At 40.5% G+C, this 17,867-nt stretch overlaps 1 protein-coding gene across 1 annotated transcript in view; it reads left to right on the top strand.

Moving 5' to 3' along the window:
- cftr (CF transmembrane conductance regulator) overlaps positions 1-17,867 on the top strand; it is a 63,041-nt gene that overhangs the window by 17,829 nt on the left and 27,345 nt on the right. Inside the window, exons 8-12 of the mRNA XM_050072840.1 lie at positions 2,025-2,271; positions 2,355-2,447; positions 5,852-6,028; positions 6,244-6,435; positions 14,847-14,941. Of these exons, the coding sequence (XP_049928797.1) occupies positions 2,025-2,271; positions 2,355-2,447; positions 5,852-6,028; positions 6,244-6,435; positions 14,847-14,941 (804 nt within the window). The remainder of the gene's footprint in view (positions 1-2,024; positions 2,272-2,354; positions 2,448-5,851; positions 6,029-6,243; positions 6,436-14,846; positions 14,942-17,867) is intronic.

Consider the following 17,867-nt stretch of genomic DNA (forward strand, 5'->3'; position numbering starts at 1 on the left):
ATTGACTTTGTATTGTAATCATGCTGTGCAAAATGTTCACTTTATCTTTGGTGTGAACTCATCATAACTGTGGCTACATTAAGACAAGACTGAAAAAAGTAGTTTAAAGGAGAGACAAAATATTAATGACTGATTTTATATATACTGCAGCAGTTCCGCTTCCTGTGCTGTGCGTTCCTTATGGGGACCACACCAACAGTAAATACAGAATGTGCGTTCCTTATGGGGACCACACCAACAGTAAATACAGAATCTGTTAGTGTTGTCACGGTACCAAAATTGGGACCCACGGTATGATACCAGTGAAAGTATCACGGTTCTGAGTAGTATCACGATACCACAGCAAAAATGAGGCAGATGTGCCTTTTGTCATTTATAAAGATAAATCACTTTTCTATAATACATCAATGATATTTCAATGGAATAAATTACTTATTGACTTCTTTATACTTCAAAAACAGCATCAATAAGTGATTAACATAGGAGGGATCAAAATAAAATAAATAAATAAATAAATAAAATAAAAATCAACCAGCCACCCTCCTCCCCTGACAAGTTAAGAACAGTCCCTTAAGTGCGCACATACACATACCTGTGTGCCGCCATGGCACAGCTGTTCAGGTACTTTTGGGCAGTTGTGACACCAAGAAGAGGAAATTATTGGACCTGGAGCCGGGCTTCTCTGTCGCCGGTAAGCCGTTATCTTGCGCCGCGGAGCACTATGGCCGCCGTATTTGGCAGGAATACGTATTCCTGTCCATGTCTGTGTCTGTGACCCCCGTTCAACCCACAACTGGCAGGATTCGCCTTTCGTCTCTGCTGCTGGTTGAAATCTGTTCTCGCACAGCGTGCTGAATGATTTATTTTGCTCGCACAAAACTATTTTTAGTAGCAAATGCGAGTAACGTTGAAATGCTTGCACAGTAGAGCCCTGTAGTGGAAAACAAATCACTGTAGCGTTGGTGGTGTTTCCGCCCTTGCATGTAATTACGGTGCTGCATAAATTGCACGTCATGCTGTTGTGATGAGTGAATGTCATGAGTCTTTTTTGGTGAAGTGAAGCCAAGCTTTCGACCGCTTCTGTCTCTCCACCATTTCGTCTTCTTTGTTGTTGAACGTACTGCTGACTGACGAGCGTGATGTGCGTCATCGACGTAAAGATTCAGTGTAATGAAAAAAATCGATAAGGGAGTCGTTAAGCATAAAGGCTAATGATGTCGATGAATTGAACCAGTCTATTCCCATCCCTACTCAGGACTATGACTAAGTAAAAAGCAGACAATGATCACTACTGTCATTTAAACTTGTAAAAGTATCTTTAAATAACGTAGTATCAGAGTTGGGTATCGGCAGGTCTTAGGCCACTTTAACAGTGTTGAAGGAGAGAAACTTTTATTGTTATTGATTGAAGTGTGGAGATTGAAGTATATATCCCTGATCCTTCAAGTCATCCATCTCTGCAGTATCTTTTTATATGCTGTATGTGTATTGATATTATAGATATACTGTAATAAATTAAACTGAGCAGGTAAAAGAAACAAGAAGCCAACTCAGAAGGCCTCAACTGAGCAGCAGAAGTGGAATCAACCTGGTGCTAAAACTGAGACAGAGATGTTAAAACATGTGGTTAGCCAGCAGAACCACGCTGGCGTCACTGCTGGCTGTCAGAGCCAGAATCAGGATCACTGTAATTGGCAAGTACAATAAACGTACAGGAAAGAGTTTTGATGTCATGGTGCAGAAATAGTTTGATAGCCAACAGCGCTAACATGGAGCCATCAAGACTTCACATTTACCTGACATGTTGTTCACCAGAACGCCTTTTAGGATGCTGGTTGCAGAGAGATCCTGTAATTCTCAGTGATGTTATATGAATAACTATGTTCATCTGATATAGATTACAACAAATGTAAAATAATGAAGCAGTGTTTCAATGAAGCTTTATCACACTAGTATTATTCATGTACTTATGAAATAAAAAAAACAAACTTCTTTCCTCCGTCCCTCTTTCCTTCCCTCCTCAGGGACGAGATGACGCTGACGAGGAAGATCGGTTCTCTGCGTTACTTCTACAGCGCCTCATACTTCTTTTCCGCCATCTTGGTCATCGTGTCTGCCATCGTGCCGCATGCGCTCAGTAAAGGCATCATCCTGCGGCGTATCTTCACCACAGCCTCCTACTGCATGGTGCTGAGAATGACGCTGACCCGCCAGCTGCCAGGATCCATCCAGATGTGGTATGACACGCTGGCACTGGTCAAGAAGATTGAGGTGGGTTCAGAGACGTGCACGTCTGAGGGGGACGCCATTCATCAAGGCACTGATACATCTTCCATTGTTGTGTTTTCCTCCAGGATTTCTTGTTGAAGGAAGAATACAGAGTGCTGGAGTACAACCTGACCACCACTGAACTGGAGCTGGTCAACGTGTCTGCATCCTGGGACGAGGTTTGTTCATTTGCTTGTGTGTTAGGATGCCAGACATGTTTAAGGTAGTTTAGAAACGGTGTTGCCATTACATACTGTAGTTTTTCCACTTGAGACGACTTACAAGTGTCAAATATGTTTGTTTATGTAAACAAATTAGGCCGCGATCACGTGGAAAGCATTTTTGCAGCTGCAATGCATCGCTGTTTTTGCTACGCGCCTCATGTTTCTGCACTCTAGGCGCCTGGTGATTTTTGCCTGAGCACTCACCTTGAGTTATAAACTTCAACTCAGAGCTGGAAAGCGCTCCATGTCATCTCCGCTTTTTCCCCATTGTCCAATGGGATGATTTGAGAGGCGGGCCTTCTGTGGTTGTCACGACAACAAATTAACAGTTGGTAAACAATGGAGGAGAAACTGGTGGTAGTGGTTGCTGGATACCCAGAGCTATACGGCCTGATGATAGACAGCAGGTTGTCAAACTGCCCCTGAGTCATCCTAAAATATGCCTGGAAACGTCCATGATGGAGGAGAAGCTCCTGGACCAACTGGTGGTACTCCCCATGACCCAGCCTCTTTTTTAGGGTCTCATGTACCCACACAGATCTCTGTTTATCTGCTGACAGCCTCTCACCCTCATTCAGAGCTACAGACAGCACCCTCTGCCTCAACATGGCAGCAACTACACACTGATTACTGGAGGATAAATAGATAAACGGTATATTACACGGGAAGGTTAGAATAAGGAGATGAGTTAGTGGTTGCCTGGCAACAATAAAGGCCCAGCAAGTGTTTTTTCTTGTCCTAAATCTACGTTGCATTACAGGTGTAAGAGTTAATTCCTCACCATCACTGGGACTGTGTAGTATAATCTTATCTATGGGCAGAGGCTGTAAACTTCATCTCACAGGTGTGATTCATTGACCACCCGACACCGTGAGAAAACCAGCCTCCATCTGTGTTTTTTTCCCTGTCTCTTTGCATAATTAATTATCGCAGTGTCGTCACCAAACTTTGCCTTTGCTGGGAACACTGTGAATCTCCCTTTGAGATTCACAGTGTCACCTCATTGATCATCACCTCATTCCCAGATTCTCCTCTTGCCTTCTCCTCTTCCTGGAATGTGCCATTCTCAGATGAATGGGAGGGGTGTTGCCTTTCTTTACTGCTGACAGCGTGTACGTCAGCTCATTAGAATGAGAATCGCACAGACTAACCTATACAAACCGCAGCGAGTGACTCCCCGGCATTAAAGGGACGCTGACCCATGAAATGTCACAGAGGTCAATGATTAAGCCGGGCGAGTCGAGCAGAGTTCCCTTTTTCTAACAGTGATGTGTCAGTCTTTACGCAGGCGGTGACAGAAGATGTGAAATAAGGCCATTGTGAGAGTTTGGGAGTTCTCCTTCTATCTTTGGAGACTCTCTTGTTTGTCACAGCAGTTTGGTCTGAAAGCACAGCGTGACTCACACTCAGACATCCGTCAGGCAGACAGCTACTGAATGTAAAGTAAAAACACAAACCACGTACACACACATAGAATGACGTTTACATTTGTGTAGCACGGTACAGTGTTGTTAAAGAAGACTGTTGGTGGTAAAACACGGGGCTCTTTACTCTAATATCGTAGAATCTAGTACAACATAGTATTCTGTAGTAGTTTCATGTGATATGATGAAGTACAGTACAGGGCTCGGCGATATGGAGAAAATAAAATGTCACTATATTTTTGACCAGATACCAGATATTTATACTGCGACGATAATGTAAGGTTTGCTACTGATTTTCAAATAATACTGACACAATAAGATTTTTGATAAATAATCATCAGTAATGTGGATATAATGACCAAGTGGTTGAAGGCAAATAGCAAAATAGTCTGGTAAGTTCAGAAAATTACATCACTTAACTGTAACGCAGCCTTTAAAACCAGGAAAACACTTACAATATTAGGATATCCAAAATATCTAGTAGGGTTGAGCTGAATACTCAAATGAAACGAGCATCCCGTACAGGTAATGTACTTTTTACAAGAAGGAGTATCACACAAGTAAAATGTGTCATTATCTGTACTTGTGATGAAGGAAAATCCTCATTTTGGTAGCTGTGTTTAATCTGTTACTCTTGTGATAAAAATGATCTCAAGCTCAGTTCTGAGGCTGCTCTGTAAATACTTTTCTCACAGGTAATAAATATTTCAACTGCTGATTAAGCCAAATAAATTTCAGGCTTAAAACAACATCGTCTGATTAGGCTCAACCCACTTTTGATTTAAACTCCACCCAGTTCTGGCATAAACCCCGCCCACTCCAAGTACAGTTACAGATAATTTGGTTGGTTGAACAGACACAGACATAGACACAGACATAGACACAGGTGATGATGTACTCACTAATATCTAGTCTCATATCCCAGTATCGATACCACGGTAAAAAAAAAAAAAAAAAAAAAAAAAAAATCCTAAAATCCCATGTACTTAAACAAGAAATACTTTATTAAAATATTTGCATATACAGTAAAATAACATTTCTATCAACAGATTGATATTACTTACTGTATATACAGGGGTAAAGTAGTTTTAAATTCTTGCCGGTACTATTACCAAAACCTTCATTGCTTCATATTGTTCACCTCTCCTCGCTTCATGCATTTTTAAAAAGCAAAGTACACAGTACCGGCTTGCTTCTGCCATCCTTTCGCGTGTAGGTATGCCATGTGTAATTCTACTTCCTCGTCACCCCCTCGCTCTGAATGTAGGCATGGACTGTAACGCTGTATGACGTATACTGCCCCCATCAGTTCCGGAAGAGTCATAGCACCGATTCTTACGCTGGTATCGGCTCTTCAGGTTTTTCAAATAAAAAGAGTATCGCCTTTTTTTTTTCTTTTTTTTTCCATCATGGAATCGAAAGGTATCATGAGTATCAGTTCTCATGACATCATTAATACTGTACATATATGTTGGACATTTTGAAACTGTATTTTGAAGGTCCAGTGTGTAAGATTTAGGACTCAGTGATTTAGACCGCTAGAAACACTGAATAATTCAAGTTCATGTTAGAAAATAAAAATTAAAAAAACAGTGTTTTTCCAACACTGCTCATCGTGGAGGTGCTGCTAACTACAGTGGGTGATGTGAAAACACAAATATCTACCGAGAGCCAGTGTTTGGTTTGTTCTGGGTTACTGTAGAAACATGGTGGTGCAGCATGGCCATCTCCAAAGACGAGGACCTGCTCCCTATGTAGATGTTATTATATTCCATTTCTGCCAATATATCCCCCTGAATCCAACACACTGGAGCTTTAAAAACGAAATGAAAACTCCACAAACTGAGAGAAATGGTTAAATATAACTTATGTTTCTGTGTACCATCTTAAGTGTTCATTTAATCCATTAAGACTCTGATTTGAACTCTTGTGCAGGGCATCGGTGAGCTGTTTGAGAAGATCAAGCAGGAGAACAAAGCTAACGGACACCTGAACGGTGACGCCGGCCTCTTCTTCACTAACCTCTACGTCACACCTGTGCTCAAAAACATCAGCCTGTACCTGGAGAAGGGCAAGATGCTGGCAGTGGCTGGATCCACTGGCTCAGGGAAGGTAGGTCAAACAAAATAACATCAGGTTGTGGGTAGAGTGTTTATTGAGACTGCACAGAATCTGCATGTGATACTGAATCCATTTACTGTCAGATGTTTGGTCAAAGTGTCCTTGAGCAAGGCACTGAGGCCCTACATGCTGACTCACTGCAGTCTGCTCTGTGTGAGAGCAACATCTTAATGCCTCAGCATAAAAATGTTCTCTGTTCACTGCAGAGTTCCCTGCTCATGATGATCCTGGGAGAGCTGGTGCCATCGGAGGGTAAAATCCGACACAGCGGTCGCATCTCCTTCTCACCACAGACTTCCTGGATCATGCCGGGGACGATTCGAGACAACATCCTGTTTGGCCTGACCTATGACGAGTACCGCTACACCTCCGTCATCAAGGCCTGCCAGCTGGAGGAGGTACCTTCACTTTATCATGTTATTCATGCTTTCTCTTCTTCAGTGTATTTCTGTCGGGATGGTCAAACATGGAGGCTGTTGTTGCTCATGTGAACTACACAAATCATCTGCTTATTACACCAGACTCACCCAAACACATTAAATATAACCACTTCTGTTAGAGCAGAGGATTTTTGCCAAGATTTTTAATGTGGTAAATCAGTGCAGTCTGTTGATTTTCACCCGGCCAGCAAACATCTCAAAACACAATCCAGTCAATATGGTCAGGGAGCTTCAAACACTCATATTTCCCCTAAAATATGAAGATTAATACCCATATTTTGGTGAAAACACACATATTTGGAGCATACTGAACATGCAGAAGGACCACACGAGTGTTCAAAACACAGGCACAAAATGTGACTGAATACACAGGTGCAGTGTGGCAGATTTGTGCACGTAATGCAGAAGCTCAGCGGGCTCTCACATGATAAGTGATGTGTTGAGAAAATATGGGTGTTTGGATATTAAGAATATGGACAGAAGTGGATCACACTCTGGATTTTCTATAAGCGATGGACACTGAAACATTTCCAGCTGACTTTCCTACTGTTTCACGTCACCATCACTTTTTAGATTTTTAACTTTACCTTTTCACCTGTTGAAGGATTTTAATCATTGGAATTTAAGTTGTCAGATAAACAAGTTGAGTTAATGTCAGCGGCAGCTCAACTAGCAGCTCCTCTTGATGCTCTGAAGAGTGTCGCAGAAACACACATTTCCAATGTGAAACTGCTTTATTCAGTTTTTTTTACTGGTTGTAATTACTGGACCTGTTTGTTTTGAAGGAGGAGGAGACCTCTGTGGGTGATTTGGCTCCCGGTCCAAACATCCTGAACAGTGAACGCTGAAGGAATCCTAACCTAAAAATAAAACGGCACAGGTGGTTGTTTAAGATGTCAGCGATTTTCAAATACTTATGGAAAACTTTGTCAAGCTGCAGTAATTGTTTAAAGTTCACTGGATATTTCGATACTTTGCTACCACCATGAGAACTTGTCCCCGCAACTGACATTAATTGAAGCCTAGGGCTGGGCGATATGGCAAAAAATATACCGATAATTTTTCCTGCATTGTTTGATATCGATATTTATCATGATGTATAATTTGATTATGCTGCGAGTTTGAAAAGTATCCTGATAACGTCTGACACCTGAAGGAACCAAATGATTTTTCAGCTTCCCCCGGCACCTGTCGTAAAACTGGGGCAGAGCAGTTTGAGAAAACATTTCCTACCTTGGAGCTCGTACCTGCAGTCTCAGACTTTATTTAATTTCTTGACCCTGTCTTTCTCCACGGTGCTCATGGGCATCATGTCTTTGGCTAGAAAGTGTGACACTGCGGCTTCTCAGACAGGGTAATAGCGGCAAAAGAGGACACTATTGATCGGCAGAAGTGCTAGGCCATTGAACATTTGTTGGTGGACTTAATGCAGTTTGGGCTGGATTTTCATGCTGTCAGTGTAGTCGCTGAGATGGCACGTTTTCAGGTGATGAAAAATTTGTTGTGTTTCCCGTCCTGGTTGGCACAACCAACCACATATTTTGCAAACCACAGCCACTGTTGTCAATTAAAAAGGGTACAAACAAAAACAAAGTGTCAGTGAGCAGGAGTATGTTGAGTGACTATAAATCAGTGACACACAGTAGCAACATGTTGCAATGAAGATGTCACTGAGTATTACCTTTAGTCATGAATAACAGTTTTCTCCAAAAAATTCATCTCCAGCAGCCTCCTCCTCCTCCTCAGGTCTTTTCTCTTCCATCAGACTGATGCTCTCTGCTCACTTGTCTGTTTGGAGCCTCTGCAAAGCATCAAGAAGGTTCAGGTTTCCCCGGCTCCACATTCACACCCATTATGAGCCTCACACACACAAAGACACGCATGCCTGCACAGCTTCTGTCTCTTACACTGACACACACACTCAGGCTCTCATAAGCCTCACTGTTGAGTGACGGGTCCCTCAGCAGAATAATGTCTCCTCTGTTGCTATGGAAATCTCACGTTATGTCACTGGGATGGAATATGAGCTTGTTGGTTCCCAGTGACGGACGTTTGCAGCTCAGACAAGCTGTGTGGACACACCGTCAGATCTGTCCTGTGATTCTACATTCAGTCATATTATTAAATATGTTTTACATTGTTGAGCAGAAAAACTAGTAGGAATTTTTTATGCTGCAAACCGCCAGAAGTGATATAATATTTTTTGTAGATACTGCACATGCATGTATAATACTTATGTACTAGTCCATAGCCATTGGTAGCTTTGTCACCTTCTGCCTATGCCAATCCTCAATGCCTATGTGCAGTTTCACATAGATTGACCACGTCAGTGAGTAGATTATGTACAGCATACCATACCATGACTTAGTCATACCAAACATTAGAAACAACACCAACATTGGTCCACAGGGGGAGCCACAGCGATCGGTCGCATTTTAGCCATTTTGAAGCATTTTTCTGTTGTTATAGCGCCACCCAGTTGCCAATTAGAGTTAAATTTCTCCAGTCACCTTGAGGCGTCCTGTTCTACATATCTACCAAGTTTAGTAAAAATCCATATGGCGGTTAGGCCTAGATAAGAAATGAGCTCTCTAGCGCCCCCATTTTGTTTGATGGGGTCAATAATGGAGGGGTCCCCTCAGATTATGTGTGGTCATATGCCTACAAAGTTGCGTGGTGATGGGTGAAACCCTTGAGATGTTATACACCTTTATGTGATGAGCCACGCCCTCCGCAATATTCATTGCCTTATAGAAGCTCAGTTTTAGTAAGTTTTCCAACTTTTGCCAAGAGGGAACTTTAGATATTGGTCCCTAGATTATGTTCACCCAGTTTCATGCAGATCGCTCAAACTTCCTAGGAAGAGATCCATTTGAAGTGTTTTTCAAAAAATTCAAAATGGCGGAAAATCTATATAAGCGGAAGTTATGGGTTCTTGAGGCAAATGTGTTCCTCATGAGGAGAGGCATCTCTGTGCAAAGTTTCATGTCTCTACGACATACGGGGCATGAGATATGCCCATTCAAAGTTTGACATTTCAATCGGTTGCTATAGCGCCCCCCTTTGGCCAATTGATGTAATATTGCTTCATTGGCATCCTCCCATGACCCTCTACCACTGTGCCAAATTTCACATGGATTGACCAAGTCAGTGAGGAGAAAAACGTGGAACAGACAGAGTTTTAATCATTATATAGTAAGATATAGTAAGATACTTATGTATATAGAAAATACAAACAGTCTGAATGGATACACAAAAAGTCCAACATGCAATACAAACGTTCACATAAATGATTTAGATGTAAAGGTCTCAGATATGTTGATGTCTGAGATACATCAAGGACATGTCATCTATATGTAGAATATACAGGAAGAGTACATTACAGTGATGTCATATATTGAGTAATGCACTGTCCCACACTGTGTCTCCGAACTACCATAAGCATTTAAAAAGTGTTGAATAAAATCAAATTTTTTGTTTATACTGATAAATCAGAGACATTTTTTGTTTATATTGGTGTTTTAAATACACTGTATTAGTATCATTTATACAGACATCAGTGGAGCAGCTCAAACAGAGGGTGACATCATATTTATTTACAGCCACCTCCATCTCCTGTGGCACCGACAGTGTCTCAGTGGTTTTGACAAAAACACAACATGTTGTCACAGCAAACAAAGATGGCGTGCAACACTGACGCCTCAATATACTGTAAAAAAAAATCTGCCTCCATTTCGTCTTTGAGGGGAGGCATCAAACGCTGGCATGTTAGGTCAATAACAAAAGCAGTGTGGAGAGGAGTCACACCGTCAGTTCGGCTTTAGATTGTATGGAAATGACAGGACGTGCTTTGATTGTGAGTTTTGAGGCTGAAAACAGGAGAGACAGTTCCTCTGAGGTTTTGTCAAACAGTCTCTAAACGCAGCTCATCCTCAAACTGTGTTGGAGCTGAAGCTTTATTTGAAGGATTCATTTGTGGTTACAAGTGATTTTAAGCAATGTGCAATTTTTTTCCATGTCTTGTATCAGTCTGGCATCACAGTAGGTCCTTTTTTAAATGATAAAAAAATGCGCAAATCTACATTTTTCATCTGCATTTGCAGAAAGCATGATTCTTATTAAGGCAGAATTCATAATATTTTATATCAAATACATTTAAGATGGTCTTTCATAACTGAAGATTTAAATTCAAAGGAAAACATTTTTTCTTATGTTTCTCAAAATGATCCTCACTTAAAAAATGTGGCATCTTAAACTGCAGCTTTTACACAACCTTTTTTACAACATCATCGGTTTTTGTAACGTGTTGTAGTTTTTGTCTTTGCTGTGTAACCGGTCAATCAGTTTAAGAGTTACAGTGGTTTAAATCTTGTGTTTTGGGAGAGAAAAATGATTTTTTTGTGTGTGTATGTGTAAGTTGGTGGAAACCATTTTGTTGCTGTTTGGATCAAAGATTGCGCCCTTTTTAAAATATTAATATTTTATTAAAATACAGACAAAATAATAAATATCATTTAACTCTTCACCAAGGACAAATAAAATGAAATAAATTAAAATATATGTATTTGAAATTAATGAAATTAAATGAATAAATAAATAACACTTAATTAATAAATAAAAACTGTAAAACGCGGCCACAGGTCTTTGCTAATAGTAGAAAGACAGATTTTCCAAGTACAAAATGGTGTCTTCCTCATCACAGGTCAAAAACCTCTTCAGTTAGACAACAGATATGACTGTATGGATAACAGAAGATAATCGATTTCGATCATCTTGAAAACCCCAAATAATATTGAAGAGGGATGAATGTAGAAGGATTGCCTGTTCAACCAGCCATTCTGCCAGTAGTACAGTATTAGTACAATATATTGTCCCTGTTCTTCAATATATTTGTCCCATCCCTCAGTACCACTTTCAAAAGGCGGCTTTACCAATTAAAAAACAAAAAAAAGAGTCTTGCAGTGATTGGGGTCCTGATGTCTTTCACCTCCTCATTTAAACCTGCCTCAGGTTGCTTTTTTTTTTTTTTTAAACGTGTGGGTGAATTCACAAAACGATTATGTTACCTTTGGGGCTGCTAAGTCTGCACAAATATGGAAAAATAAGTATTTCTCAAAGCACGCACAAAGAGTGAAATGAACCACTGCCCGCGCTGCCATTGTGCTATTTGCACCGATTTAAATGAGGTAATATGCATATGTTTGGTGACCCTTTTGTATGCAAATGAGCGTCATTAGTTGACAAAAATCAACACCAATAAACACAAACAGTTACACTGAAACTACCAGCATCTTCAGAGAGATGGTGAAGCTCTTTCATAAGAGGTGTCACACCTGTGCTAACACAAATACGGTTGTGTTTGTCTGAAGTTTTGAGGAATACGTCTTTGCCTTGTCAGTCAGGACCTGTAGCTCGCAGTCCCTTATGCTTTTCTTTAAGTTTTCTTTTTCTCTCTGTCCGTGTCCTGCTGACTGTGTTCTTGGCACATTTATACTTTGCCATACGGATAATTGCAATCAGACGTAAAAGAAAAGGGCAAATCACACTCAGCTGCAAAACTTTATTGGCGTGTTTGTGCTTTCGTGACATTAGAGACCCTGTGTCCTCTTAAGAGGGCATCACATTTTGGGTTTACTGGACCTTATACTTCATTCTGCTCAACTTAGACCTGTTGTCCTCGTTTGTAGACATTTTAGACCAGTTGTAGCAACAGTAACAAGCTGAGAAGTTGTTGATTAGAAAGTACTCATTTGCAGACATTTGTAATTTTTCATCAGCTCGTTGAAGGACATTGGGTCTTTCTTGTCATCACATTTGAGGACACTGGGACTTCGTCGTCATTATCTATAACTGTTAAAAGTACCAATCCTTCACTGATTCTCTGTGAATTGCGTCGTCAAGCACTTCAAGAGGTTAGAAATTACTTAAGAGAGAAACAGACACAGGAAAAATCCCCAAGGCAACCCTGACAGACAGAAGTGACAACTAGAGCAGATCTCCTCAGACGGAGACGAGGCGTTTAGAGGGCTTCTGACTGTAACTCCTCACCATTGTTGCTCCCTGAAGCACCAGACAGACTGCCGTGGGTGGTCTTCCCACTGTAAACTCATGCTTTGCCTCTCCAGCCTCGAGCTAGTCGACCCAACCGGCAGGTGCTTTTTGTTCACAGTGAGACACACAACATGTCTTTTTACTATGCCTCCTCATTTTACAAGCTGTTAAACAACCTGTTAACTTGGTCCCCTATGCGCTCCTGTCAGGACAGCGGAAGCTGATGGTAAAAAGGTAGGACGCTTTAACGATGATAAACTTGTGCTGTCACTTCATTGTTATTGGTTTGGACGTCTGTTTCCATGATCAATTACCACCGAACGCACCATATGTCTCAACCTGTGACATCATCCATGTGCCTGTCTCATCTGTGGTTTGTGCTTTCTGTGCTTTGAACTGTGACAATAAATCTGTGGTCATATGAACACAAATTACTCTGATTACCAGGTAATAGTCATGTTCAGGACTTGGCACACTATGTTGTATATACAGTAAACAGTAGTAACACAATAAGAGATACCTTGCTCACGCATATCAATAAATAAAGACTAAATTAGGAATATTAAAATTGAATTTAATTCAAATTAATTTATTTGAAACAGCAACTTTCCATACAAAAAAGGATTGATTTTATTATTATTATTATTATTATTACCATTATTATTATTATTATTATTATTATTATTACTATATTTTCATATATTAGTTTTTTCTATTCCATTTCATTTTCTACCCTGCATTATTCTGAGTGAAACCAGTATTTTGCGTTGACTGCATGGTGCTAAAATCTTGTGCTGTTTCATGTCTGCCCCTGATGTGTTTTTCCAGTCAAAATATTTTGCATTTCCTCCCTCAGAACATACTGGAAATCCCCCAGTCACCACATTCCCAAAATCATTCATATAGGGCCATTTTCTGCACCCTAAAAAAAGAAGCTAATTATGAAAGTGCACAAGGGCATTGTGAAAGGTCATCGGGCCTTCACACAGTGTGAAGGGGACACTTCAAAACATGTTCAACTACCTGGTAAAATTTAAATACGTCAGTCACACTGTAGAAAGAGAAACTGAAAGGAATCAGTTTTACTTTGACACAATCATAGCAAAGCATGTGGAGGTCTATTTCAAAGAGGTGGACGTGAGATATTTCTTTAAAGGAGAGTTCGCCCCAGAATCAAAAATACACATTTCCTCTTACCTGTAGTGCTGTTTATCAATCTAGATTTTCGGGTGTGAGTTGCAGAGTGTTGGAGATATCGGCCGTAGAGATGTCTGCCTTCTCTCCACCATAATGGAACTAGATGACACTCAGCTTGTGGTGCTAAAAGTGCCCAAAAATACATTTGAAAAACTCAACATCAAAGTCTCTTTCCAGAAATCATGACCCGGTTACTGAAGATAATCCACAGACCTTGTTGTGAGCAGTTTCATGTAGGAACTATTTTCTTTCTACCCAACTACACCCACCAACCGCATCACCATGCAGAAGGACAAATAGAGAGAGACTCATGCTAATGATGTCGTGAGATGTAAACATTAATGCCGACTGTAATGTTAGCTAGCTATCTTGTTGGCAAGAGGGCCAAATATTGCTCCAAAGTTGGGCTAAAGTTTGGCGAGGGAAAAGGGAATATTGCCATTTTTCAACATGGTGTATTTAAATATTTCTGCATTCTTGGGTTCCTAAACAGTCTTGGAATTGCATAAAATGGGTATGACTGGAAAACTGCGAGTTGACAGCCATACACTCTTTATGCTGTTTCAGTTCTGCCCACAGTTTGACCAATATTTGATTAAAATAGCCTCAAGATTGAATGAATAAATGAAGAAAAAAATATTTGTTCACTCCTGATTTTATCTCATGACTTAATACCTTGCAGTAATTTCCTCAGCTAATGTTTGATTTTACTTTTCTCTACTCATTCACTGGAGGGCAGTTAATTATTGGGTTTGGATGAGGGGCCCACTTTTGAAAATGTTTTCCACCTGCCCGAATTTCATAATGGCTGGCCTGCATCTAGTTCCATTGTATTGAGAGAAGGCAGACATCTCTACAGCAGATATCTTCAACGCTCAGAAACTCACACCAAAATGTTGTAGACTGATAAATCACACTACAAATAAGAGGGAAAATGGTATTTTTCATTCAGGGATAAATTGTCCCTTAAAGTGAATTGTTTGACTGTCCTCAGTGTCCTAATATGTTTGCACCTCTTCGCCATGCTCTGTGGTATCACGTCATTCCTCTTACTGTTCTCTAAAAAGTGACCATATGTCTGTGTCTGACCTGCTGACCTCTTCCTTTCCTCTCTTTGCCAGGACTTTGCTCTGCTGCCTGAAAAAGACAAGACGCTCCTCGTTGAAGGAGGGGTGACCCTCAGTGGCGGTCAAAGGGCTCGTCTTGGACTGGCCAGGTACTTCCTCTCACACCTGAGCATCTGTCAGAACGCCTCATTCATTCCCTTGTAACTGTCAGTGCAGGCCACCTCTGCTGACTATTTTTAATTTTGCTCTTTGCTTTGTCAAACCTTTCGTTTTGTTGTTTCACATTTGACAAAAATAGAACATAATTGAGGATTTGAGTCACACTTCTTATTAATGACGTGCTCATAAGAGGTAAATATAGCACATAGCGAGTTGTTTTGTGTGGCTTTTTTTAAGAGATTGTCCATTTGTTTACTAGAATCTGTGGTATATTATTGTTTAATGAGAAATGGGAATTCAACTCCCTTTGTAGGAAATGGCCAAAATATCAGCTGCTGCACATGAGATGGATCAAAGTGAGCGCCTCACAGAAAATAACTGACAGATGATACCAAAAGTATTGTTATGCCACCGCACCAGCGATAGCTGTGGCCGGAGGCATTATGTCTTTGAGTTGTACGTATGTCTCAACCTCGTGAACACATCGTGATATCTCAAGAACGTCTCAAGGGATTTTTTTTCAAATTTGGCACAAATGTCAACTTGGATTCAACAATGAGCTGATCAGATGTTGGTGGTCAAAGGTCACTGTGACTTTTTTTTCATTCTTGTGAACACAATTTCTCAAGAACTCCTTGAGGGAATTTCTGTAATTTGGCACAAACGTTCACTTGGACTCAACAATGAATTGATTCGATTTTGGTGGTCAAGGGTCAAAGATCAAGGTCGCTGTGACCTTGCATCCATCTCATTCTTGTGAACGCCATTTCTTAAGAACAGCTTAAAAGAATTTCCTCTGATTTGGCACAAACATTAGAGTGATTAGATTTAGGTGGTAATAGGTCAAGGTCACTGTGACCATGCCTGTCTCATTCTTGTGAATGCGATATCTCAAGAAGACCTTAGGGGACTTTCTTTAAATTGACATAAATGTCCACTTGGACTGAAGAAAAAAATGATTAGCATAATTTTGTGGTTGAGGGTCGACAGTCAAGGTCATTGTGACCTTACAAATTATGTCTTTGCCACAAATAAAGAATTCATATGCTAATTATGATGAAACTTACACAAATGTCTAACAGGATAAAATAATGAAGGTCAAAAGGTCAAAGGTCAGTTTCACTCTGACATCATCATGTTTTAACATCATATCTCAGGAACAGAAGGGGAGACATTTGGTCAGATACTGAATTGGTGACTCTAATCTTGAAACTGTGCTGATTGTATAGATCTTCTGAAGCATCCATGTTTTCACACACATGGATGGAGAATGTCAGAGACACTGGACTGGTGGGCGGAGTCATACAACCGCTGGGCGGTAATTCTAGTGTTCATTTGAAAACCAACACATATTCACTCCTGCAACCTTTATCAGCATTAGAGGTCTGCATACACACTGCAGTTTGCAATAAATAATTCAAAACATCAATTTCAGGGCCATAAAATAATCACCGTTATCAATATCATAACTAACACTTCCAGGGTAAGAGGTTCCACTCTTTGTAAAAATCATTTAGTCGATGTTTTTATTGGCTTACATGTATTTTAGGATTTGATGTATTTGGCTTGGTTCCCAACAGTGTAAAGATTCGAGCCTCTGCTGTACATAATCATAACCTGCTGCAGCTGATAACCATCACTGATCATTCTCATCTGTGTGTTTGTCTGCCTGCACTAACTGTTGTGTTTTATGGCCTCACATTTTAATGATGAGTGCTTTCTACGGCTCTGCTAGAGCTTTATTACTCCATTAAATCTGTGTGTAGGTTACAGCAGTCAGACACTCAGACAGTATTCCCATGCATTATTTATTGGCTTAGTGTCCTTGCATCAATTTGCAGCCACTCATTGTTTTTTTGGGCTCCCGCCATCACTGTAAACATTCGCTGGAATTGATTTATCCACAGGGACCAGACTTCCTCATTTACACCATTTGATATAAAGTCTCTCTTTCTGTCGTCACAATATTCTCTGTTTCTCTCACCTTAAAGGGTAACTTCAGTATTTTTTAACTTGGACCCTGTTTCCCCATGTTTTTGTGTCTTAGTGACTAATGGAATCAACAGTTTGTGAAACTGGTCCAGTACTGGGTGAGACAGGCTGCAGTGTAACCATTCAAGGCATGTTTGTACCCTCGATTTATGTCTAATAAAAGTGTGTGTTATTGTCACTGACAGGCTCAGATTGTTATTCTGAGTGTCTGACAATATTATGGAAAGGATCTTCTGCAAAGGCAGACCTTTTTGTGAAAGAGTAAGATCCTTTTTTAAATCATTTTATTATAATAAAACACACTTTATTCGAAGTCAACAGAAACAAAACAAAATTTACAAAAATTGTCTTGGTTTACCTTTTAATTGTTCCAGCAGTCGCCAGTTCTGGATTGGTTGAAATATATATACTGGCACTATACATACTATACATACAGTTTATCTAAATGGAGTCTGGCGTGTTTGGTGACGGTGATTTCAGGGCTGTTTCTGGTTAAACTCTGAGCCTGTCAGTGGCAAAAACAAACACTGTTAGTGGATGTGAATCGATGATGTGATCGTGCCCAGAGTGGTTACATTTAAATCTGTTTTGACTCTGCTAGCTGCAGCCCCAGCCCCTTTTACACTGCCTCTTCAAGGTGGGAGTTTCACGCCTCTCCATTTTGTATAATAGGTACAATCGCAGAATCCAGGTACAGAGTTGTCTCTCCTTTAAGGCGGCAGCAAAGGTAGTAACAGTGCTGTAACTACATCTTGTGTAAAAGGGACAGGCAGCAGGACAGGACCATTGACAGGACGGGTGTGACGTTTTGACGACGTGTTATGCGTGCGACCCACCATTAAGACATTTTAACAGCAGCTGATAGCAGTTAGCAGCTAACTAAATAAAGAACAGCGGCCGAAAATGTCTGCAAATTGACCCTTC

This window comes from Epinephelus moara, chromosome 20 (genome assembly GCF_006386435.1).
Source record: "Epinephelus moara isolate mb chromosome 20, YSFRI_EMoa_1.0, whole genome shotgun sequence".
Taxonomy (NCBI): domain Eukaryota; kingdom Metazoa; phylum Chordata; class Actinopteri; order Perciformes; family Serranidae; genus Epinephelus; species Epinephelus moara.